General features: G+C 54.7%; 3 protein-coding genes across 3 annotated transcripts; 2 read left to right on the forward strand and 1 right to left on the reverse strand.

Annotated features, from left to right (window-relative positions):
• Nucleotides 1-5,000: 5,000 nt before the first annotated feature.
• Nucleotides 5,001-6,130, forward strand: MSMP (microseminoprotein, prostate associated; the record flags this gene model as incomplete). The annotated part of the gene is made up of 3 exons (XM_062208005.1): nt 5,001-5,265; nt 5,482-5,590; nt 5,950-6,130. Coding segments are annotated over 3 exons (555 nt in total), but the record flags the coding sequence as incomplete, so codon positions are not given.
• An 85-nt stretch (nt 6,131-6,215) lies between these two features.
• RGP1 (RGP1 homolog, RAB6A GEF complex partner 1) lies at nt 6,216-11,795 on the reverse strand. The gene is made up of 9 exons (XM_062208002.1): nt 11,690-11,795; nt 11,195-11,329; nt 10,695-10,831; nt 9,927-10,010; nt 9,678-9,827; nt 9,258-9,404; nt 8,180-8,307; nt 7,784-7,973; nt 6,216-6,608 (listed from the first exon to the last, which is right to left on the reverse strand). The coding sequence occupies exons 2-9, from the start codon at nt 11,308-11,310 to the stop codon at nt 6,385-6,387; spliced, it is 1,176 nt and encodes a 391-aa protein (XP_062063986.1). The 5' UTR covers nt 11,311-11,329; nt 11,690-11,795; the 3' UTR covers nt 6,216-6,384.
• Nucleotides 11,796-12,126: 331 nt separating this feature from the next.
• On the forward strand, nt 12,127-22,171 carry GBA2 (glucosylceramidase beta 2). Its single transcript, XM_062208001.1, has 17 exons — nt 12,127-12,689; nt 15,369-15,460; nt 15,668-15,783; nt 17,777-17,995; nt 18,314-18,553; nt 18,805-18,907; nt 19,075-19,228; nt 19,316-19,441; nt 19,636-19,808; nt 20,030-20,134; nt 20,321-20,428; nt 20,534-20,685; nt 20,790-20,896; nt 21,000-21,142; nt 21,219-21,334; nt 21,427-21,618; nt 21,897-22,171. The coding sequence occupies exons 1-17, from the start codon at nt 12,361-12,363 to the stop codon at nt 22,155-22,157; spliced, it is 2,736 nt and encodes a 911-aa protein (XP_062063985.1). The 5' UTR covers nt 12,127-12,360; the 3' UTR covers nt 22,158-22,171.
• Nucleotides 22,172-22,478: the final 307 nt, after the last annotated feature.

Below are 22,478 nucleotides of genomic sequence, written 5' to 3' on the forward strand. Positions count from 1 at the left end.
TTCAGCCCAGCCCAGTCTTGGCTGTTGTGGCCACTTGGAGAGCAAACCTGAAGATGAAAGATCTCTCTTCCTCTCTCTCTGTTGGTCTGCCTTTCAAATAATTTTTTAAAGCATGTAACAAGAGATTTAGTGAAAAATAACAGTGATTAGCTGGGGGTTAATTGGTGGTGGGGCTATTATGAATGCAATCATTTGTAATAAGAAAAAAAAAGTAAAGAAAAATTTGTAAGAAGGGCTCCAATGGTGTACAGATAGGGTAGGCAAACTTCAACGGGGGTTGTTCATGGAGAGCTGACTACGGTTGACATCAGTACCACAGAGAACCTTTTATATCCTGTCAGACTAGGGGGCTGTTTGGGTATACCAGTTGTACGTTCTTGTATGCTACCACTTACCACGGCCTTCCAAGTCATCTTTCTCCATTCCTAAAACTTGTCCTCCCTCATGGGGTCTCTCCATCTTCATAGGAATGACTGTCCTCACATTCTTCACCAGTCTGAATACAGAACGGATGCTGTCTGTTAAACTTCTATCCTAACTGAATTTACCTGTCCTCATCTTCCAATCCAATATATATATTTGGCTTGATTATAATACAATATACTAAATATATACATGTCCACATATTCATAGATTAGCTTATGTTCTATTACCTGTGTGTGTGTGCATGACAACATCCATACACACGCAAGCATCAGGCTTCTGGCACCAGGGTTATGAAATGTACGGTGCCTACACAACACCAAGTTTAAACAGTCATTCACTGGGTGTTTTGATAATGGGCATGCCATGCTTCTAGATGCAGACTCCTGGCAGAAGAGACTGAAGTACATGTACATTTGAGAAATTCCCTTTTCTTGGTAGGAAAAATAATGGGAACATAAACATCTTCTACTGTGTCTACAGGAAGAATAATCACAAGGAAAAAGTGCAAGCAAACCTCAGAATTTATAAGCAGTTTAGAGTAAGACAAGGATGACAGAAGAGGAAGGCAGGCAGGAGTGGACCATACAGAATAAATAATCAGAGCCTCGCCTTTTGAAAAGCCTTGGTCTTAACAGAGAGGAAGGAGGGAAAGAAGGGCTTCAAGAAGAGAGTGTCAAACATGGGAAAGAGCCAGACAGGGCTGCAGGATTTAAAAAAATAAAAATCAAATGAAGAAGTGGTGGTGCGTGTTGGCAAAGAGACGTGTGGAGACAAGGGGAGGGAGAGAATTTATAGTGCAGGAAGTCGGTGTGAAGCTTTTCTCTAAGGATGCCCAGCAGAGGAGGAAGGAAGGAAGGCAAAGACCATGGGAATAAGGCAGGGCTGGGCTGAAACAGCACGGGAGACAGCAACAGGGCCCAAAGTGCCAGCTTCTTTCTGTTAACTGACCTAGATTTTCTTGTTTGGGACCAAAGGCAATAGCAGTTTAAGGATCTTTAAAATAAACTATAAATATCCGAATCCTTGCAATTGCCTTTGGCTTTAGGTAACACAAATTATAAGAATTTGGACAGTTAGTGTCAGTCTCCAAGACAAGTACCAAATGCCATTTTAGAAGAGAAATCGAACTAACATATTGCCATGTTGTAGGAATATTAACAGGAATGACAGCTGTAGCTTTCTATCAGCTACAGGATAAATACACAAAGTTTACTGCTGGGTACACACCCACAGTACATACCATCCTACCTTCTACTGTTAAAACTGTGAGTTACTTTCTATACTGCAGCCCACTGTCCCCATCCCATGGAATTTTTACATGGTTCCAGATACACAGGGCAAGTTACAGGGCTAGGTGAGAAGTTAAAAACCAAGATGATGTGGAAGAGGACAAGCAGGCATGCTCTCCTATCAATACACAAAAAAGACACAAATGCCAGTCCTGTTAGCGAGTAGAAAATGGCACAAGATGAAGACAAAGGAAAACACCATATAACTAATCTTGACAGCCTCACTTTGGGTTTTAAATCAAATATTAAATCAGATTTTTCCATTTTTATTAAAAGTTTTTTATTTAAAAAAGTCGACAAAATACATATTTGTTGATGGATAGTCATGCAATCTTAAATTATTAAAAAGTAGCGTATCAGTGAATTGCAGCCAGTAATGCTTTTAAGTCCCCCCAGTGCTCCTCCTTTTCAGACCCCCAGGACACTGCCGTTGATGGCCTAGCCACAGGTGTGCCCAAACCACCCCTCCCCACCCCACACAGGCCTGGGCACAGCCCTCATCTCGGGCTCGGTTAGTTCTGCTCTCCCACACCCAGTGGATCCCTCCTTCCTATCTTGTCTCCTGGAACCCCAAGTCCGACGCCTCCTGAGACCCAGAGGTCACCTTCCCTTTCTGGGCCTGGCCACTTCCCATCTGCCCCCAGCCCCTTCCCTCTCTCTGGCCCTTTTCTGTACTCCACCCACCCACCTGCCTCCATTCATTCACAAACCACGACAGAAACCCCTTCCCCTGGCTCTTCCACCCGCCTCCTTGGGCTCTGGCCCGGTTCCCCTCTCCCTCCTATCCGGCCACTGCGGGCTGCGGGCGGGGGGTCCCGCGGTGACTCACCCTCACCGGAGGGCCTGCGGACTGGGAGGGGGGGGGGGGCCCGGAATGCACTCACTTCCTCACCCTGCGCACCTGCCCGCGAAGCTGGAGCATCGCCCGGCTGGGCCTCCGGCGGATGTTTTCCTTGTCCCCGAGCTAGCGAGCTAGGCCGGCCGGCCCGGGAGGGCTTGCCAACTGCTGTGCCCCCGCCCCCCACCAACAGGCGCTCCAAAGAGCCGCTCCCCCAAGACGCAAAGGGCTGGGTCCTAACCACATCTCTTCTCCCCCCCCCCCCGCCCCCAAACCCAGCCCCCCTGGCACACATACTGGTTGTACCAGCACAGCCCCTCCCCGCAGCCCCTCAACTTCTGGGGAGTTGAGAAGTTGGCTTGACCCAGACTCTTAGCCACCCCAGCAGGCTTCTCTCTTCTTCATTCCAAGGGGCTAACCCTCATTTTTGTCCCCTTACTACACACAGACCAACCCACCTGGGTCCCCTTCACCAGCCAGCATCCCCACCACCATTCTCAGGCTGTCTGGCTCCCCCCCTGCTCCGTGTCAGCAGGGGTCTTCCCCCAACTCCACACCCCAGCCCCACCCACAAAAGCAGCAGCAGGACTAATGGCCACTGACTAGATTTCTGAGCCCTGGTGCTGGACAGGCCTTCTTATGCACCTGCTTGCACTAAGAAGCTGTCCCACGCCCTGCCTCCCCACACAGGCCCAGCTCCGGGCACCCCGCTGGAACCGTGACATTTCCTTTCTTCCTTGGCACTCCCCTGAGACGGAAAGGGTACCAGATCTGCCCAAGGCAGGCATGTGGTACGGTCTGATCTCCATCCACCAAGCTGCCTTCCTTTAAGAAGACAGCCACAGAGCTTGGGGCGCATGGAGAGTCATTTCTGAGAGGTGAGCAGTGGGCAGGCAGGGCAGCCCTCTGAAGAAGTCGGCTGGAAGTGGCTGTATCTGATGCACTGGGTCGCAAGGACTGAGCCTTGGAGTACAAGACTGGAGACTTAGAAGGAAAAACAGAGCAAGGGCCGAAGTGACTGGCCGTGTGGGCAGGAAGGGAAGAGCTGGAACACAGGGCTTTGAAATGTGCAGAAGTGAAAGAAATCCAGTCTGACTAGGGCCTGTGGTTATCAGAGATGGCTAGCTTGAGCGTTCACATGAGTGGGGATGGGAAGAAATGAGAACAAGACACCTTTTCTCAGGGGGAGAGGTGAGGGCTATGATCTGGGGAGAGCAGGTTCACCAGCTACACTATTTCCCAAAACAGACATCCAGGATTTAGCACAAGGAACAAAACCAAAGTGTTCCTGGAGGTACCAGTCTTTCCAAAGAGGTGGCAGGGATGACAAGGGAGCATGGTGCATGACGGGGCAGAAGTCTGCCAGGAGAGAGCAATCCCCAACAGAAAGGCAGCTGTGGACCCAGAATGGCCCAGTGTGTCCCCCATGCTGTCTCTGAACTTCAGCACCAAGCGCGGTAGCAGGTGTTTTCCGAGGGTTATAGGCCAGAGCCAGGAGCTGAAACATCACATGCGTTATCTCATAACAACTCTATGAGCTGGCACTGCTGTTCCCCAAGTTACAGATGAGGAAACATGCTGGGAGAGGTTAAGCAACTTGCCCAAGGTCACGTCGTAGCTAGTAAATGGAGTCGGAACCTGAATCCAAACAGTCTCACAGCCCATGATCTTAATCAAAGAATAAATTCGCAAAACCTCATTCCATTCTGAGAGCGCCCCTGTGAACCTGGACTGATTCCCCTGGTTAGGAACTCAGAACTGCTCCACTTTGATGGAGGGAAGGGCCATCCCCAGGTAAAGGGCCTGTGCATCTGCATCGCCTGTATCTATAGGATGATAAACACTGGACAGTCCATCTCTAGGATGTCTGAGGAAACAGCCTCCCCACTCCATATCTGAGCGCCAGGCTTGTTGCTTGGACACATGGGGGAAACCCCGCCCTAGGCTCTGCGGGAAACATTCTCCACTCCAGGTGCCTGCTTGCTCTCCTGGAGCCTCTGGCTGTTGCACCCTGCTGCAGCGCCTCGGTTTGGCTGGGGTACAGGATTAGCCATCCCCAGGAAATGCCTCCCTCCGGTCCAGGCAGGGATCCCAGCACACACACCCTGGTGGTGCTAGTGGGGCAGCTGGGGGAAGTGGGGCCAGTGGAATGCTTCCTTCTCTCCAGGTCAGGGACAGATCTGGGGACCACCTGGGGGCCCTCACTCTTCCTACCTCCTTGCTGGGGAAGTGCCCGGTCCGGCGCCCCTTCCACGGCCACCTCCCTCCCTCAAGCAGTGCCGGGGCATGAATCAGCTCTCACAGCTTGTTAAAGCTGGACCTCTTGTTTTCATGCCCTCACCTCAGGAAACAGAGTTACAGCTTTTCCAGCTCTACTCAGCAGGGGGCCAGGGTCCTCACTTTATAAACAGCCGCAGCCTGTGAGACAGGGCAAGGAGATGGTGTGAGACAGGAGCCCAAGGGAGAAAGACACAAGAAACCAAGGCTCCAGAAGAAAAGCAGAGCCGAGGAGAGCCGAGGAGACGAGACCAGAGCAGCCCAGACAGAAACCAAGAAGGGTCCGAGCAGACTGTGCTGCACCAGCGGCCCTAAGGATGCTGCGGGCTGGACAGGCCAAGGGGATCCTGGGAGGCTGGGGGGTCATCTGCTTGCTGGTGTCTCTCCTCCTCCAGCACCCAGGAGTACACAGCAAGTGCTACTTCCAAGCTCAAGGTAAAGTGGGTCGAGATGCTGGGAAAGGATAAGGACGAGAGGGGGCGGGGGTGCAGACGAGCAGTGGCTTAGAGATGATCCGGGATCAGAACACCTGGACTCCCTCCAGCTGTGACACTGGACAGAAAGACTGGGGAGTGAGTGCACTTAACTGTCCCACCCCAGACCAGAAGAGACCGTCTGTCACCCCCACTGACACTTCCTTTTCTTCCTCAGCCCCCTGTCACTATGAGGGGAAGCATTTCACCCTGGGCGAGTCATGGCTCCGCAAGGACTGCTTCCACTGCACCTGTCTGCACCCCGTCGGTGTGGGCTGCTGCGACACGTGAGTGACCCAGGCTGCCCGGGGGGTGCCTCTGCTGTGAGTGACTGAGGGAGTGACCAGACTGCTGTGACGTGACAATGAACTGGGACTGGTAGGAGACTGGCCAAAGCTGAAGGTACCCACGCGAGTGTCTTCACTCGGTCAATAATGCTACAGGCCACCAAGTGAGGGAGGCTGCAGTGGATCTAGAGAACACTCTTGCTATGAAACAGAATGTCCAGATGTGGTAGGAGTGAGCTTATGAGACAAGGGGGCCACTATGGGAGGATATGGGAGGAGAGCTGAGAGCAGGAGTCAGGAGAGGGTTAGGAAGATGGTCTTTTACTGTTCTGACTCCTTTTCTCTCCTTGGTTCCCTAGGTCCCAGCATCCCATTGACTTCCCTGCTGATTGTGAGGTTCGCCGGGAGGCAGGAACCTGTCAGTTCTCCCTGGTGCAAAAATCTGACCCTCGGTTGCCCTGCAAAGGCAGAGGGCCCGTCCTAGAGTGGGGCTCAGCTAACACCCCTGTTCCTGGGGCTCCAGCTCCCCAGTCCAGCTAAATTCAACTGGTCACCCCAATGCTGACTGCTGACTGCTGACTTCTGCTGCCACTTCCAGGGAAACCACTAGCAGCTGCCAATTTATTCTGAATAAATAAATTAATGCTACAGCTGAAGGCCTGCCTCTTATTGTCCATGTCATTGGCCCCTGCCCCCTCCCTGATGGAAAAAGTGGGCCAGCCTTACTATAGTCCTGAGACTGAGCTCCCAGTGTCCTTTGGGAAGCCAGTGCTGGGGTGGGCAAGCGTGCAGTTTCAGATGGTTATGGTGCTGGTGCTGGGGCCCGGGGCAGCATATGAGGCCAGAGTGGGGCTTGTAGGCAGCACCTTGATGGGGAGGTCCCAGCTGAAGGTGTCTACAGGCACTTGCTCAGGACCTGTCCAGGTGGCAGGTTCAGGCTGTTCCACAGGGGGTAGGAGAACCAATCCGGGTTCTCGGGATGTTACAAATTCAAAATGTAATCGCCACTTCAGTGACACTGTGGAAGAAAAAGAAAAAGATAAAGAGGCATTAGATGCAAGCAAGACTCAAAGTCAATGACAGGATGTGGTTGGTGCAGGAGGGGGAAAAAATCCTATTCAAGAAGAGGAGGAGAAGTCACAAGGCAGGGAGCTAGGATTGAGGTGGTTTTTTTTTTTTTTTTTTTTTTTAAAGAAATCTAGGGTGTTAAGGGTGGGTTTTTGGCACCACTTGGGAAATGTGCATCCCATACCAGAGTACCTAGGTCCCAGCTCCACTTCTAATTCTAGCTTTCTGCTAATACACACCCTGGGAAGCAGCAGGTGATGGCTCAAGTAGTTGGGCCCCTATCACCCACCTGGGAGATCTAGATAGAGTTCCTAGCTCCTGGCTTTGGCCTGACCCAACCCTGGTTGTTTCAGGCATTTGAGGAATGAACCAGTAGATGAGATAGCTGTTTCTCTTTCAAGTCAAGAAATAATTTTTTTCAAAAAAAAACTAATGTTTCGGGCCGGCACCGCAGCTCACTAGGCTAATCCTCCACCTGAGGCGCTGGCACCCCAGGTTCTAGTCCCGGTTGGGGCGCCGGATTCTGTCTCGATTGCTCCTCTTCCAGTCCAGCTCTCTGCTGTGGCCCGGGAGTGCAGTGGAGGATGGCCCAACTGCTTGGGCCCTACACCCGCATGGGAGACCCGGAGGAAGCACCTGGCTCCTGGCTTCGGATCGGCGCAGCACACCAGCTGTAGCGGCCACTTGTGGGGTGAACCAATGGAAAAGGAAGACCTTTCTCTCTGTCTCTCTCTCACTGTCTAACTCTGCCTGTCAAATAAATAAATAAATAAATAAGTAAAACTAATGTTTTAACCAGAGATGTACAGTGAGGATAGCAGTGTCAAGAATCTCATGGCCCTTGTGGGACATCAGGACTAGCTGGCTCCAAGTAGAGATGCCGGGGAATCAGATACGTTCATCACAGGGGGCCCATGGGTAGGGATGCAGGAGTTCTGTAAAGCTAAGACTCTAGGGGTCAGGGCATCCAAGGAATAGAGGTAAAGGATGAAGATCTGAGAAAGTACCACGAGCTAGAGGTTGGAGGTGGATAACCTGGGGGAGTGCACGAGGAATGGAGATCGACACTCTACCTAGCATTTTGCTGCCTACCAGCCCCTTCTCCATTAACAGTCTGGGTCTCACCAATGGCTGTGCAGAAGCCTGGGGTGCAGCTGAGAGGGATAGGGAGGGAGAAGCTGGTCCTGGTTGTATGTAAGCAGGACTCTTGGTGGCGTGCGTGAGTCACATGGGACACAGAGGGGACACCTCCTGCCCCACGGCGCCGCTGGTACTCAGGCTGTACCCGCTCCTCAGTCTGTAGGCTTACTGAAAACTGGAAGCAAGAAGAGAGATGTGTGTTCACAGGCATTCAGAACTGCTGATCGGGTGAGAGGGCAGCCCAGCCTCAAGCTGCCTTACCAAAGGGACCCAGGGAGACTGCAGGACCCACTTCCACAAACCACCCTCTTTATGCAGGCCCTTCCCGTTCCTCCCTAACCCTCCAGGCCCAGTGCCCTGGCAGCTCTGCTCCCTTCTCACCTGCAAACAAGCTATGGTTCCTTCCCCTAAGTTTAGGGTCCCCACCACGTCCTCGCCGAGTCTGTACACAGATTTGAAGATGCCGAACGTCCCAACTTTCCCTTGGCCATCACTGATGTTGTACAGATCTGGGGACAACGGGACCTGGTCAACCTGGCGTCTACACTGGGGAGAGTCTAGGAGTAGGCATCAGAAGCCAAAAGACTGGGCCTTTCTTTATAAGCAGGGATGAGATGTCAATGGCTCTACAGAAGTACAAAGGGAAAACATGGAATTAAAATACAAATTTTCCATGAACTTTCTGAAGTCCCCTCATGTATGACGGTCAAAAGACTCTGTCTCTGAGATAGAAATACTATGAGAGAAGGGTGGGCTGGGGCAATTCAGAGGCGAAGGGGTGGCGGTGCTGTGGCACTGCGGGTTAATGCCCTGGCCTGAAGCGCCGGCATCCCATATGGGTGCCGGTTCGAGACCGGCTGCTCCACTTCCAAACCAGCTCTCTGCTATGGCCTGGGACAGCAGTCCCCTGCACCCATGTGAGAGACCTGGAAGAAGCTCCTGGCTTTGGATTGGCACAGCTCTGGCCATTGTGGCCAACTGGGGAGTGAACCAGCAGTTGGAAGACCTGTCTCTCTCTTTCTCTCTCTCTAACTCTGACTTTGAAATAAATAAATCTTTTTTTTTTTTTTTTTTTTTTTTGGACAGGCAGAGTGGACAGTGAGAGAGAGACAGAGAGAAAGGTCTTCCTTTTGCCGTTGGTTCACCCTCCAATGGCCGCCACGGTAGGCGCACTGCGGCTGGCGCACCGCGTTGATCTGATGGCAGGAGCCAGGTGCTTATTCTGGTCTCCCATGGGGTGCAGGGCCCAAGCACTTGGGCCATCCTCCACTGCACTCCCTGGCCACAGCAGAGAGCTGGCCTGGAAGAGGGGCAACCAGGACAGGATCGGTGCCCCAACCGGGACTAGAACCCGGTGTGCCGGCGCCGCAAGGCGGAGGATTAGCCTAGTGAGCCGCGGCGCCGGCCTGAAATAAATAAATCTTTAAAAAAAAATTAAAAATTCAGAGAGGGTTCTCACGGAGGCTGCGGCAGGATGTGGCCGCCATCAGGCGCTCCCCGGCAAGCTCAGCCAGCCACGAATCCTTCTTCCCACCTTCATCCTCCTCCAAGAATGGACTGGATGGGGCTACAGCCTCATCCTGGGGAAACCGGACATCTTGAAGGCCTAGCGAGAGAATGAGCAGAGAGGTGACGCTGTAGGCGACAGAGATGACTAGAGGTTAGGGTCTCAGACTGCAGCCTGACAGGGCTGAAGCTCAGGGAGCCAAGACTGGGGTTTACACATCAAACTATCCCCCAGAATGCTCCCTCCCCGACTCTCGGCACCTTCACGGAGCCCAGGAAGTTGCCCTGAAGCCTCTGTTGGCAGCTCCCCAGACCTCCCCTGCCTTGGTAAGGCTCTATCCACCCCAGCCCTTCCCCAGGAACCCTCACTTACCAGTCAGCACGAGCACCCTCAAAGGGACCCTGAGTAAAGTGATGGGTGAGTTGACGCGCTGGCAGCCAATGGTCAGTTTGTAGACGTACTTGACTGACTGACCCCGAAACGAGGGTGGTCCCTCTCTGGGCAGCACTTCACTGTAGGAGTCTGGTTGGGAAGTGGCAATCAGGACAGCCAAAGGCAGCCACAGGAGTCCTCCCTCCGGCACACTCAGAGGGCAACTGAGGGGTGGGGACAGTCACTCACATGATTTGGACTCTCCGGGGTCTAGCCTCAGGTCGCAGAAGAGAATTTTCGGTGGAGTAGAAAGGATACACTGGCCCCTCTCGCCTAAAGGAGGTAAGAAGACGGCAGCTGAGCGGCCCTGCTGTCCAGGCTGGCAGGGGAAGCAGAGGCAGTGAAAGGAAAGGCCGGCGACCGCTCTCTTCCTGTTGTGACGCGGGGACACAGACTTAGGCCCTCCAACAGGACGTGCCCCCGCATCCCCGATGTGACAGAGACTACTACACCGATGCACAACAACAACTCGGTAACTTCACCTCGGGTGACAAGGACTCTACCCCCTTCCCAAGGTAATTAGTGCAGCCCCCCGCCCCCATCTCCAACCTCGGTGTGGCAAGGACTCTACCCCCTTCCCAAGGTAATTAGTGCGGCCCCCCGCCTCCATCTCCAACCTCGGTGTGGCAAGGACTCTACCCCCTTCCCAAGGTAATTAGTGCGGCCCCCCGCCCCCATCTCCAACCTCGGTGTGGCAAGGACTCTACCCCCTTCCCAAGGTAATTAGTGCAGCCCCCCGCCCCCATCTCCAACCTCGGTGTGGCAAGGACTCTACCCCCTTCCCAAGGTAATTAGTGCAGCCCCCCGCCCCCATCTCCAACCTCGGTGTGGCAAGGACTCTACCCCCTTCCCAAGGTAATTAGTGTGGCCCCCCGCCCCCATCTCCAACCTCGGTGTGGCAAGGACTCTACCCCCTTCCCAAGGTAATTAGTGTAGCCCCCCGCCCCCATCTCCAACCTCGGTGTGGCAGGAAGACAGTCTGGCTGTCGGGCTGGACTTCCGGCTGATTGGAGTCAGGGGGAGGCAGGGCCACTCGGCTCTCACTGGCATGGAACTGGCAGTGGATCTGGGCACTGGCCCAGGCCAGAGCCTCGCTGTGAGAAGAGGAAAGCGAGTTGTCAGAGGGTAGTTCCTCATGAACGCATTCCCAAACTCCCTACCACACTGCCTGATGAGACCAGCAAGATCAGGTGGCCGTCCTGGTGACCAAGAAATCCAGAACACCAAAGACAAACCATTAAACAAAGAGCAGCGTCCAGAGGGTACCGAGGAGGACGGCTATGTCACCGCCACCCTCCGTTAAACAGCCCTTTCCTACGAGGAGAGCACAATGAGCAGAAGCGGTGTGCAGCTACAGCATACCCTAAGCTCTGGTGCAGCACCAGACACCAGGCTGGCTTCCTCCCGGAAGGCCCCCCCCCCCCCCCCCCGTTCAGTATCAGCATCCGCATCCCCACCTGGATGCAGAAGTGGCCGTGGGAGGCAGGGGGTTGGTGACGGTCACCACGCACTCCAGCGCCTCCCCCGCCAGAAACACAGGACCCCGGCTCAGCTCTGCTACCACTTCAATCATGGCAGCTCCGCAACCAGATCTAGAAGCAAACAAGAGGAGTCCCAGGTCAGCGCCCCGGCGGGGACGGGTATCCGAGGCAAGCACCAAGGAGTCAGGGCTGAGGGCAGCACCCGGGAGCCTGAGGGAAGCACCCGAACTTGGGGAGGGGGCAGGGAGACGGCAGAGACAGGGACTGCTGGACTACCGTGCGGGAGGGCATCGCTCTGGGCCCCAGCCCCTCGCCCTGCGGCCGCTTGTTATTTCCCGTAACCCACTGGAGTCCCAGGCTGGCCTCCGCTGCTCTTCCCTCAGGGTTCCGAACTCAGCCCAAGACCACGGCCGCCGGTCACCGGGCACGATGGACGCTGGGGGTCCCGGCCCCAACGAGGCCCTCACTCACCTGTCCGGCCCTCCCGGAGCAGGCCGGGTGCACGGCGGCGTCCGCAGCGTCCACGGCGCTGCAGGGGCGGGACTTCCCTTCAGTCCCCCCCCCACCCCGCCGCCCTACAAGGAGCCCCTTCCGGCCGGAAGCGCCCGGCTGGCCGGACCGGAAGGGGCTCGGGTTGTCCTGGCGCCGTGGGTCACCTTCCCACGCGCTGACACCTGGGGGTGGGTGCTGCCCCGGACACCAGCTGGGGGGACCCGACGCCCAGCCCGGGGAGGACCTGGCCTGGGCTGCCGCGCGCTCCCGGGCCGGTCCTGGGGGCGGAGCCTGGCGGGCAGGTCCTGCAGCTCCGCCCCTTTCCGCGGGCCCAGTCGCCCTTTGGCCGGGCGAGCTAATCTCCGCGGCCCAATGACGACGAGGCCCGACCCTTCCCGCCCAGGACCTAGAGCTACGGCGGAACGGGAGCCCGAGGTGGCTTCATTGCTGTCGCCGGCGCCGCAGCAGCGAGAGCTCCTCGGCTCTGCAGAGACGCTCGCTCACCTCGGCTTTCCCCAACGAACGCCCCCCCCGGGACGGCACCCAACTGCCACCGGCGCCCGCATCTGGATTTGGCGGCGAGATACTTGGTATTGGAAGGCGCGGGGCCCGGGGCCATCCAGGTCGTGGGCACCGAGCATCCGAGGAACATGGGAACCGGAGTCCCGGCCTCGGAGCAGATCAGCTGTGCCAAAGGAGAGGCTCGTTGCCCTGAGGATACCGGAGGCACCGAGGCCGTGCACGTTCCAGACTGCGAGAGTCCTGAGGCCAGTGGATCCCCGAATGAGCCAGGCTCCTGTGATCCAGAGGACTCTGGGCAGCTGATGGCCTCCTATGAGGGTACAGCCCGGGGCTACCGGGTACCTCCCTTTGGCTGGCGCATCTGCCTGGCTCATGAGTTTGCCGAGAAGAGGAAACCCTTTCAAGCTAACAACGTCTCCCTTAGCAACCTGATAAAGCATCTGGGCATGGGTTTGAGGTGAGTAGATCCCAATGCCTAGGGTGTTCCTGCTCAAGACTGCCGGCAGAGGTGGGAAAGGCTGAGAAGGCAGGCGGGCTCGGGGTCCCAGTCAAGACGCCCAGTCGCCAGCGCCTGTGGTTTTGGAGGGAGACACCAGGTCGCAGCTCTTTGCAACAGTAGGAACAGATCACCGGCCCTGCAGGCAGCCTTTCACATCCCCCCCCCCCCCCCCCATGTTTTCCAAAGACTTCCTTCTGGGATTAGCTATGCTACTTTGTAGCTAAGTGGGAAAGGACGGTCTGACGTGTTTTATTTGGGAGGAGGAGGTTCTCAGTCCCACATCGGCCCCTGCAGCCGAGGCCTTCTCTCCACCTCATTTAGGCACACCACACTGTGTTTAGGTTCCAGCACTCATCTGTTTCTTTCTTCAAGCTTCCATTGCAGGGAGTAGGGGAGACAATGCCCACTGTCCACCCTAAAGACAGAGTGATTAGAGATGCTGTTCATTCTGTTCCCGCAGACAGCTCCTGATCTAAAAAGCAGAGTGTTTGGTGATGGTTTTCCAAAACTTGCCCTAGTCTCTCCCCTGCCCAGAGATTACAGACATCCCCGGAACTTATTCTGGGCTGTAGGACCCACCGAGATCTCCATTAGTTCAGAGACTAGCGATGAGGAGCCATACCTAGTCACAGAAGCAGGTGGATGTGAAGACGGAAAGCATCGCCCTGAGGTCATCCTGAGTCAGTCCACGCAGTAATCACAGATCTGGGGAGGGAAGCCCGTCTCTGACTCCTAAACTAGGGCACCTGCCTCTTCCCTCGTCAGTGCTGTGGTGCTGTGGTGGGGAGGCCGTATTCCTGACCCCCAGCGCTGGTCAGTGGGAAGAGGCCTGGTGCTCCTTGGACAGCTGGCTCTTTTCCCAGTGCCTGTGGGTGGTGGCCTGTACTGGAGAATATCATCCCTCCAAGCTGCTTCTGAAACTGATCCAGTCAAACTCTGACCCCAGAGCTCTCTGGATCAAAATAGGACTCGGTACTAACAGCAGCTCTAGAGTGGGTTGCATGTGGTGGGGACTTTGTGGTCAAGAACAGGCAGGCATCCTCACCCCTTTGCCCTGAAAAATGAGCCTAGTCACAGAGGCTTGAAGCTGTGCCTAGCCCCCGGGCCCTGGCTCGCCATAGCAGGATGAAGTGGGGGTCACGGACACAGGGCTTTGGGAACGAGAAGGTCTGCGCCGAGGAGGGAGCAGAGGTGAGACAGAGAGCTCTGACCAGTTCTCCCTTCTGACTGTCTTCATATCTTGCTTTTCTTCTCCCGAGCTGCACCCGCCTCTCTCCGCCAAGCCTTCCCGGCCTCTCGTTTCAAAGTCCGTTTCCTCTGAGCCGGCACAGAGGCTCTCTGCCCTCCTCTCACCTCGTCCTTTGTCTTCTCCCCCTGCTCCTCAGCCCCCGAACGTGCTAACTAACGTATTCTTTCATGACAGTTCTCCTCCCCTGCTCCAGTCTGTCTGCTCCATTTTCTGTCCATCCATTCATTTGTAAATTCAGCAAATATTTATGCACTGCAGACCCTGAGCCCTGCCCTGTGCTCAGAGATGTGGGTAATACTCAACTGGTCGTTGTCACTGTCCCTTTCCCCAAGGCACTTAAAAGTATGTCAGACTCACATGAGCAGTATTGAAATAACAAGGCAGTGCGTGAGGAGGAATTTATAGTGTGCATGCAGGCCATAATCAGACCTGCCACGAATATTCCACCTGATGGCTTTCTTATCTATTTGTCATTTGCGCCTTCAACCATTCCATGAAGTAGCTAGGGCCAGTGGTGGCCCCATTTCGTAGGTGAGAAAACCTGGGCTGAAGGGCTTACGTATCCAATTGCTCACGGTGTGACTGAGCAGCAGGTGTTGGTTGGACAGGGAGGAGAGTGGGCAAGAGTGTGGCAGGCCAGGGGTTGCTTAGTGAGGACCCATCCTGAATGAGAGTTTGCAGGGGCTAAGATTCAGATACAGGATGGGACAAATGTCAGAACCATTAAAACAGACTCATTTACCTGTTGGCTACAGGCAGTGCTTCCTGTGGTGAGGCCAGAAAAATGCTAGTTTTCAGAGGCTTCACTGGGATATTATGAAACAGCAAAATCAGAAAACTTTCAGTTTAAATGCTGAAATTAAAAAAAAAAAAAAAAGACTTGAGAGGAAGTAACCAAAATGTAAGTAAACATTGGTTATTTATGGGTGGGATGACTTTTTTTTCCCCTTCCACCTAATATATTCTCCAGACATTCACCTTTCATAATCAGGAAGAAAACTAATCATACTAAGGAAATGATTATCCCAGCAGCCAATGCTGTTTGGAGGTTAGGGCGTGAGGGGTGGAGGATGTGGGCCAGGAAACCGTAACCGGCCCTTTCAACACCACAGACAGAAGCCCTGGCGGCAGCAGTGGAGTTAGAGAGGCGAGGGAAGATCAGAAAGCCCCTTCTGAGGAGAACAAAGAAGAGAAACAAAAGCAGCCCACCGCCAGTGGAGCTGGGCTGCTGGGAAGACAGAGGGGACTTTTACTTGCAAAGAAATCAAGGAGAGAGGCTTGGACGCCGAGGTGGGGGGTCCTTGGAAGGTGCCAGCTGGGTGTCCAGAGAGAGGCCGGTGCCTGCAGCCTGTGAGAACTGCCCACTCACGCTGCCACTTGCTCCTCAGGTACTTGAAGTGGTGGTACCGGAAGACACAGGTGGAAAAGAAGACTCCTTTCATCGACATGTTCAATTGTGTGCCCCTGAGACAGATCTACGGTGAGCCCCGCTCCTGCTCTGCTCTACCCAGAGAGGGCCCAGACTCCAGATGTGCCATGGAGTTAGGCAAAGAAGCTTCCAGGTTATGCAAACGGCACTGCTCCATGCCCTTGGTTTTCAGAGGAACCCATCTTTATAGTGTAGAGTGAGAAATAGGTCTGCTAATCTCTCTCCACATACCACTAACCATCCCGATTCTCCCTCTAGGTTGTCCCTTGGGTGGCATTGGGGGCGGCACGATCACCCGTGGCTGGAGAGGTCAGTTCTGTCGTTGGCAGCTTGATCCTGGAATGTACCAGCACCGCACAGTCATCGCTGACCAAGTAAGAGCCAGGAGGCAGAGGACAGTGCAGGATGTGACAGCTGGGTATATGTAATCCGGTCTAGTCGGTACTTTCAGGATGCTCTCTGCGTGCACACTGTGTGCAAGGATGTGTTAGAGGAATAAGACACACACACAGCACAGTTCCTGGAAAGCAAAAACGGCCCTGGCGTATCTCTAATGAATGCCTCCTGCCTACCTTGATGTAGCTGCTGCTCTACTTGCAGTGCCAGTACCCAACCACCGAGAGCGCAGAGACTCCTCAGGTCACTGGACTTGGCTGAAGGCACACTTGGTAGGCCTAGAAGAGAAAATATAACCAAATGTCTGCAAACTCGTGCTAATAAAAGATGCACAGTGGAACCAGCCTTCATCCTGCCTTGAAAATCCTCAGCCAGGGGTCAGCTTCCTGCTGCTGCTGATAGCTCAGGAGGTCTCTCTGGCTAAGGGCCTAAAAAGCCTTCTCTTCCCAGGCTCAGATCTCCAGGCTTCATCCCTTCTCTGAAGCATTTCTTCCCTCCTGCTCCTATAGAACACCGGGGCCTTAAGTTGCTGGAGCCACTTGGCCTTTTATGATATCTCCCTAGCAACCTCCTCTTTGGAGTTCTCTGCCCAGCACTTCCTACCTGAGCGCTGCCTCAGCTTTCGGCTCATCTCCAAAGGAGAGCAACTAGCAGGCGTAAAGTCCCATTAACAACAACGCCATTCCCAATTCTGGTTTAGGGCCCTGCTTAGCGCCCCCAGTCCCTCTCTGCCTCACCCCTGAGGTATCCCGAGGGGAACGCCTTCTAGAATAGTGAGTCTCCAGTTAATGACTGCATGCTCAGAGTGTCTAGGCACCGTGCTAGGCTTCTTGTGTAGTTAATATGAGAAACAGCCCTGCGAGGTAAGTGGCATGGTCATGCTTGTTTTACACACAAGGAAATGAAGAGCCAGAGTGTTTAGTCACATGTCCAAGGTCACAGAGCTGCTAATTGGAAAGACTGGCCTTCAAAACCAATTCTCTCTGTGATCTTAACTATTATATACTACATGAAAGGTCTCATATACAGTAAAAAATACCAGGCAAAGTTTGAGCCAAGGGAAGAGACGTTCATCTCTCAGTGCTCCCACTCTCCAGGAGCTTACATTTTTACCCGGGAGGAAGAACTTGGAGAGACCACATCAGTACTAAAGTGAGAGGTCAGGTATATTTTGTTTTAAAAAAGGGGCAGTGCTATGGACTTTGCTCATGCTCTTCCCACACATGCCAGCTCTGAGAGGGCTGTATCAGCAAACTAGCAAGCGCCCCTCCCCTCAGAAGAACGCATAGAGCAAGCAGAGACAGAGGGGTAAGTAAATGATTTATGACATAGCACTCCAAATGCTAGCGCAGATGGATGGGGGACACTAGATGACTCACTGCTGGAGGAAGACGAGGGGAGGAAAAGGAGTTGTCACCTGACCTAGACCTTGAAGGATAAGGAGTTTTGCTGCATGGAGAACGTACAAGACCAATGGCGTGGAGGAGAAAATGTAGTGTAGTGAGCTCAAGGAACAGAGTGTTTTATATGACCAGAATACAGGTGCTTGACCAAGGGGTGAACTGATAGGGAGAGGCCAGGTCAAGAAGGCCTTTGAAAGTCAGTTAAGAGTTTAGACTTTAACCTGAGGGTCATGGGAGTCACTGAAACATGGGCAGAGACTGACATATCTTGATTTGTCCGTAAGAAAGATCACTCTGCTACTCAGATAAGAGGGGGCAGAGATTGTGGGGCCTAGATTAAGGCACTGACACCACAGTAGTGGAGAAGGGAAAGGAAGATAGCTGGGGAGAGTTTGGGGGGGGGGTAGTGGCACTTGGCTGTGGCTCACTGAGCTTGTGGGAGGTCTGGGGGATGACTTGAGGCTGTAACAGTCACGGTGGAAGGGGAGGAGCTGCTCAGAGGGGAGAGGGACCAGTTTGTGGTGAGAGTGGGTTACCCTGGCCTAGCCTGTCTGTCATCTTGATTAAGTTCACAGTGTGCTTGCGTCGGGAGGGGAGGACGGTGTACCAGCAAGTCCTGTCCCTGGAGCGCCCGAGTGTCCTGCGCAGCTGGAACTGGGGCCTGTGTGGGTACTTTGCTTTCTACCACGCCCTCTATCCCCGAGCCTGGACTGTCTATCAGCTTCCTGGCCAGAACGTCACCCTCACCTGCCGCCAGATCACACCGATCCTGCCCCACGACTACCAGGTGAGGCTCCGCCTCTGTCCCTTCCATTGCTCTCCTTCCCCTGGGATCTGCCTCTGCTGGAAATCCCATGACCTGTGAAAGGGAGTCGCTGGAGCCAGGAACGTCACACTGGCTTCACCATTGCTGCACAGATGGTTCCAGTCTTCTGTGTCCGCTGCTAGGCAGCTTACCTAGAGAAATGAGGAAGTGCAAGTGCATGACAGATGGAGTATATTGCAAAGTATCTGAATCAGGTTTTCTGTGCTCAGAACTGAGTCTGAGGAGTGGGACCAGGAGGAGCCACACCAGAACCATCTAAGTCCGATCTTTTGCCTCCAGGACAGCTGCCTGCCTGTAGGAGTCTTTGTGTGGGACGTGGAAAACGAAGGGGACGAAGCTCTGGATGTGTCCATCATGTTCTCCATGCGGAATGGACTAGGGGATGGAGACGATGCCACAGGGGGTCTGTGGAATGAGCCCTTCTGTCTGGAGCGAGATGGGCAGACCGTCCAGGGGCTGCTGCTACACCATCCAACTGTTCCGAATCCCTACACAATGGCTGTGGCTGCGCGCCTCACGGTAATGGAAGAGACCCCCAACACACACACACACACACACACACAACCTTACCCCTGAACCCTCTGCTGTCAGGCTGCTCCCTAAACTCACCTCTACCCTCCTCATGTTGTCTTCATTCCTTCAACTCTTCTTAAGTCCCACCTTCGCAGCCTCTGGAACTTGGAGGTGAGAGGAAGCCAGAGGAGCCAGAGGGCTAGTCAGAGTCAGCACACCGGTGCAGCTTGCCCTTACAGTGTCTTTGGCCCCAACAGGCAGACACCACGGTCACCCACATCACAGCCTTTGACCCTGATGGCACTGGGCAGCAGGTGTGGCAGGATCTACTTCAGGATGGACAGCTGGACTCCCCTGCTGGTGATGGGGGGGGGTCTGACAGGGAGGTGGTGGGAAGAAAGGTCGTTCCTCTTTTGGGACCCGGGGTGGGAGGCCTGCTAATGAACAGGCCTTGCCCCCAAGTTAGCGATCCCTAGCCCGGGAGCTGTCAGGAGTGCCTGTGCTGATCCCTCCCGTGCTTCTCTCAGGACAAAGCACTCCTTCCCAGAAAGGAGTGGGCGTCGCTGGAGCTGTCTGTGTTTCCAGCAAGCTGCCACCGCGAGGCCAGTGCCGCCTAGAGTTTTCACTGGCTTGGGACATGCCCAAGATCATGTTTGGAGCTAAGGGCCAAGTCTACCACAGGTGAGGGGGCCAAGAAAGCGCAGGATCCCAGGCCCTGGGGCTTTGACCTGAAGTCTGTTCCATGCCTCCCCTTTGGTTCTGCCCCAGGCGGTACACAAGATTCTTTGGCCCAGATGGTGATGCAGCACCTGCCCTTAGCCACTATGCACTGTGCCGATATGCAGACTGGGAAGACAGGATCTCAGCCTGGCAGAGCCCGGTACTGGATGACAGGTACCGGGGGGCCCATCTTGTACCTTTCTCCCACACACTCACACTCCAGGTGGGACTCCTAGGTATACCGTCCACCCACCAAGGCCGCTGGCGTTGTGCTAGGACTCACTTGGTGCTCCCACTGTGCTGGCTCCCAGACTCCTGCCCTGGGAGAGCCATACTTACTGAACAGGTCCCTCCTCTTGCCTCTCCAGATCCTTGCCTGCCTGGTACAAATCTGCACTATTCAATGAACTATACTTCGTGGCCGATGGAGGCACAGTGTGGCTGGAAGTTCCTGAGGACTCCCTCCCAGAGGAGCTGGAAGGGGGCATGTGTCAGCTGCGCCCCATCCTACGTGACTACGGTCGATTTGGCTACCTTGAGGGTACGGGCTGCTGGTGGCCTGGGGTATAGGGCAGGCCAGGTAGTGCCCTAAAAAAGTGATGGATTTTGCCTACCCCAGGGTATGGGTTGGGATGAGGGGGTCAATGGCAGGTGTGGATTAGCGACAGTGTCTCTCTTCTAACTCTAGATGACAAGCTAAGTAGGGGGCTGGGAAGGGGAACCAGGAATTCTGACAACAGTATGTCTCCCTCATTCCTCCAGGCCAGGAGTATCGCATGTACAACACATATGATGTCCACTTTTACGCTTCCTTTGCCCTCATCATGCTCTGGCCCAAACTCGAGCTCAGTCTACAGTATGACATGGGTGAGGGTCCCTTTCGTGCTTCTTCTGCCCTCTTAGCTCCCTTGAACCTATGGTTCTTCAGATTGTCTCTTCTTCCCCTCCCCCCAAATATATCTGCATTCTGCTAATTGGCTGCCTTCTGGAGTCACAGCCAGAGCTCCATCTGTTCCCTGCCTCTCCCCACTCACTTGCACATCTGCTCCCCAGCTCTGGCCACTCTGAAGGAGGACCTGACACGGCGACGGTACCTGATGAGTGGGGTGATGGGACCTGTGAAAAGGAAGAATGTCATCCCCCATGATGTTGGGGACCCAGGTAGAAGAAACTCCTCCACCCCGAGGCCAGCTGCCCTTCCTTCTTTTGTGTACCCTCAACCCTACCGTCCAATGCAAATGGACCAGGGCCCCTCTTCTCCCACAGATGATGAGCCGTGGCTCCGGATCAATGCATACTTGATCCACGACACAGCTGACTGGAAGGACCTGAACCTGAAGTTTGTGTTGCAAGTGTACCGGGACTATTACCTGACGGGTGACCAAAGCTTCCTGAAGGACATGTGGCCTGTGTGTCTAGTAAGGGATGCGTGCACGGTGGCCAGTGTGCCAGGGGCATAATTGGTGTTTGGCTACTGTCTGTCCTTAGTACCTAGGTCTGCAGTGTCTTGGTCCCTCTCTAGGCTGTGATGGAGTCGGAGATGAAGTTTGACAAGGACCACGATGGACTCATTGAGAATGGAGGCTATGCAGACCAGACCTACGATGGATGGGTCACCACCGGCCCCAGGTTGGGGGAGAGGTTTCTAGGAGGCCAGTGGTGGGGACCGGGCACTCAGTGTTCTATTTGCGTGGGAGTGCAGTCTGACCTCCAAACCTGTGCCCCTGACCAGTGCCTACTGTGGAGGGCTGTGGCTGGCGGCGGTGGCTGTGATGGTCCAGGTGGCTGCTCTTTGTGGGGCCCAGGACATGCAGGATAAGTTTGCTCGCATCCTCCGCCGGGGCCAAGAAGCCTATGAGAGACTGCTATGGAACGGTGAGTTGAGGGAACCTAGAGAGTCTTGGGACAACTGTGGGGATGCCAAGAACCATCCTTTGCCCTTCTACTCCAGGCCGCTATTACAACTATGACAGCAGCTCTCAGCCTCAGTCTCGTAGTGTCATGTCTGACCAGTGCGCTGGACAGTGGTTCCTGAGGGCCTGTGGCCTAGGAGAAGGAGACACTGAGGTGAGAGAGGCTAGTTGGAGCCCGAGAGAAAGGTGGGTTTTCCTTGGAGGTGGGAAGCAAGTGCAAGACCAGGTTCTCACCCCTGCCCCCAGGTGTTTCCCACTCCACACGTGGTCCGTGCGCTCCAAACGATCTTCGAACTCAATGTCCAGGCCTTCGCAGGAGGGGGAATGGGGGCCGTGAATGGGATGCAGCCCCATGGTGTGCCCGATAGATCCAGTGTGCAGTCTGATGAAGTCTGGGTGGGTGTGGTCTACGGGCTAGCAGCCACCATGATCCAAGAGGTAACACACCCCCTTCCCTATCTCTCCACCGTCTGTGCCTGCTTCAGCCGCCAGGTTTCTCCAGGGCATAACCTTAGGCCACACTGTCTATTAATAAGCCCTCCCCTCGTCCCTGGCATGCAGCCCAGCTTGAGCCTTCAGGTTTCTCCTGTGGTCAACTCTGTCTCCCCACAGCGGGGAGCTCCCTGAGGGCACAGACCCTGCTGTCCATCTGTCCAGGCGAAGCGGCTTTCCAGGGGGCATCAGGGTGTATGTATGACTGCTGTCTCTCCCCACAGGGCCTGACTCGGGAGGGCTTCCTGACAGCTGAAGGCTGCTACCGAACCGTGTGGGAGCGCCTGGGCCTGGCCTTCCAGACCCCAGAGGCATACTGCCAGCAGCGTGTATTCCGCTCGCTGGCCTACATGCGGCCACTGAGCATCTGGGCCATGCAGCTGGCCCTGCAACAACAGCAGGAGAAAAAGGCCTCCAGGCAAACAGTTGGACAGGACAGAGGACTAAGCAAAGGGGCTAAATCTGGACCAAAGGAATTGCCTTAGTAAACCTGAGCCCAGAGTAGACCCTGGGAACCATGGAGGGAGGTGCTGACAGCCCAGCCTCCAGCCTGGCCTTTCCTCCTTCCCTCCAAAACCTCCTGCAGCCCTGAGCCACCAGGACAATCAGACCCCTTCCCTTCTCTCCTCCCCTCCCCACCAACTGTGCCAGTAAAGAGGGGTCGGGGTAATCCAGGTATCACAATCACTTATTTATTTCTCTTTTCATCCCTTCTCTCTCTGCATGAAATATTCTAGGACGTCACTTGATTTCCCTAGGTCCATTCATGGGGTGATAAACACAAGGGTACACAAATAAAAGACCCA

The sequence above is a fragment of the Lepus europaeus genome, chromosome 12, assembly GCF_033115175.1.
Source record: "Lepus europaeus isolate LE1 chromosome 12, mLepTim1.pri, whole genome shotgun sequence".
Lineage (NCBI taxonomy): Eukaryota > Metazoa > Chordata > Mammalia > Lagomorpha > Leporidae > Lepus > Lepus europaeus.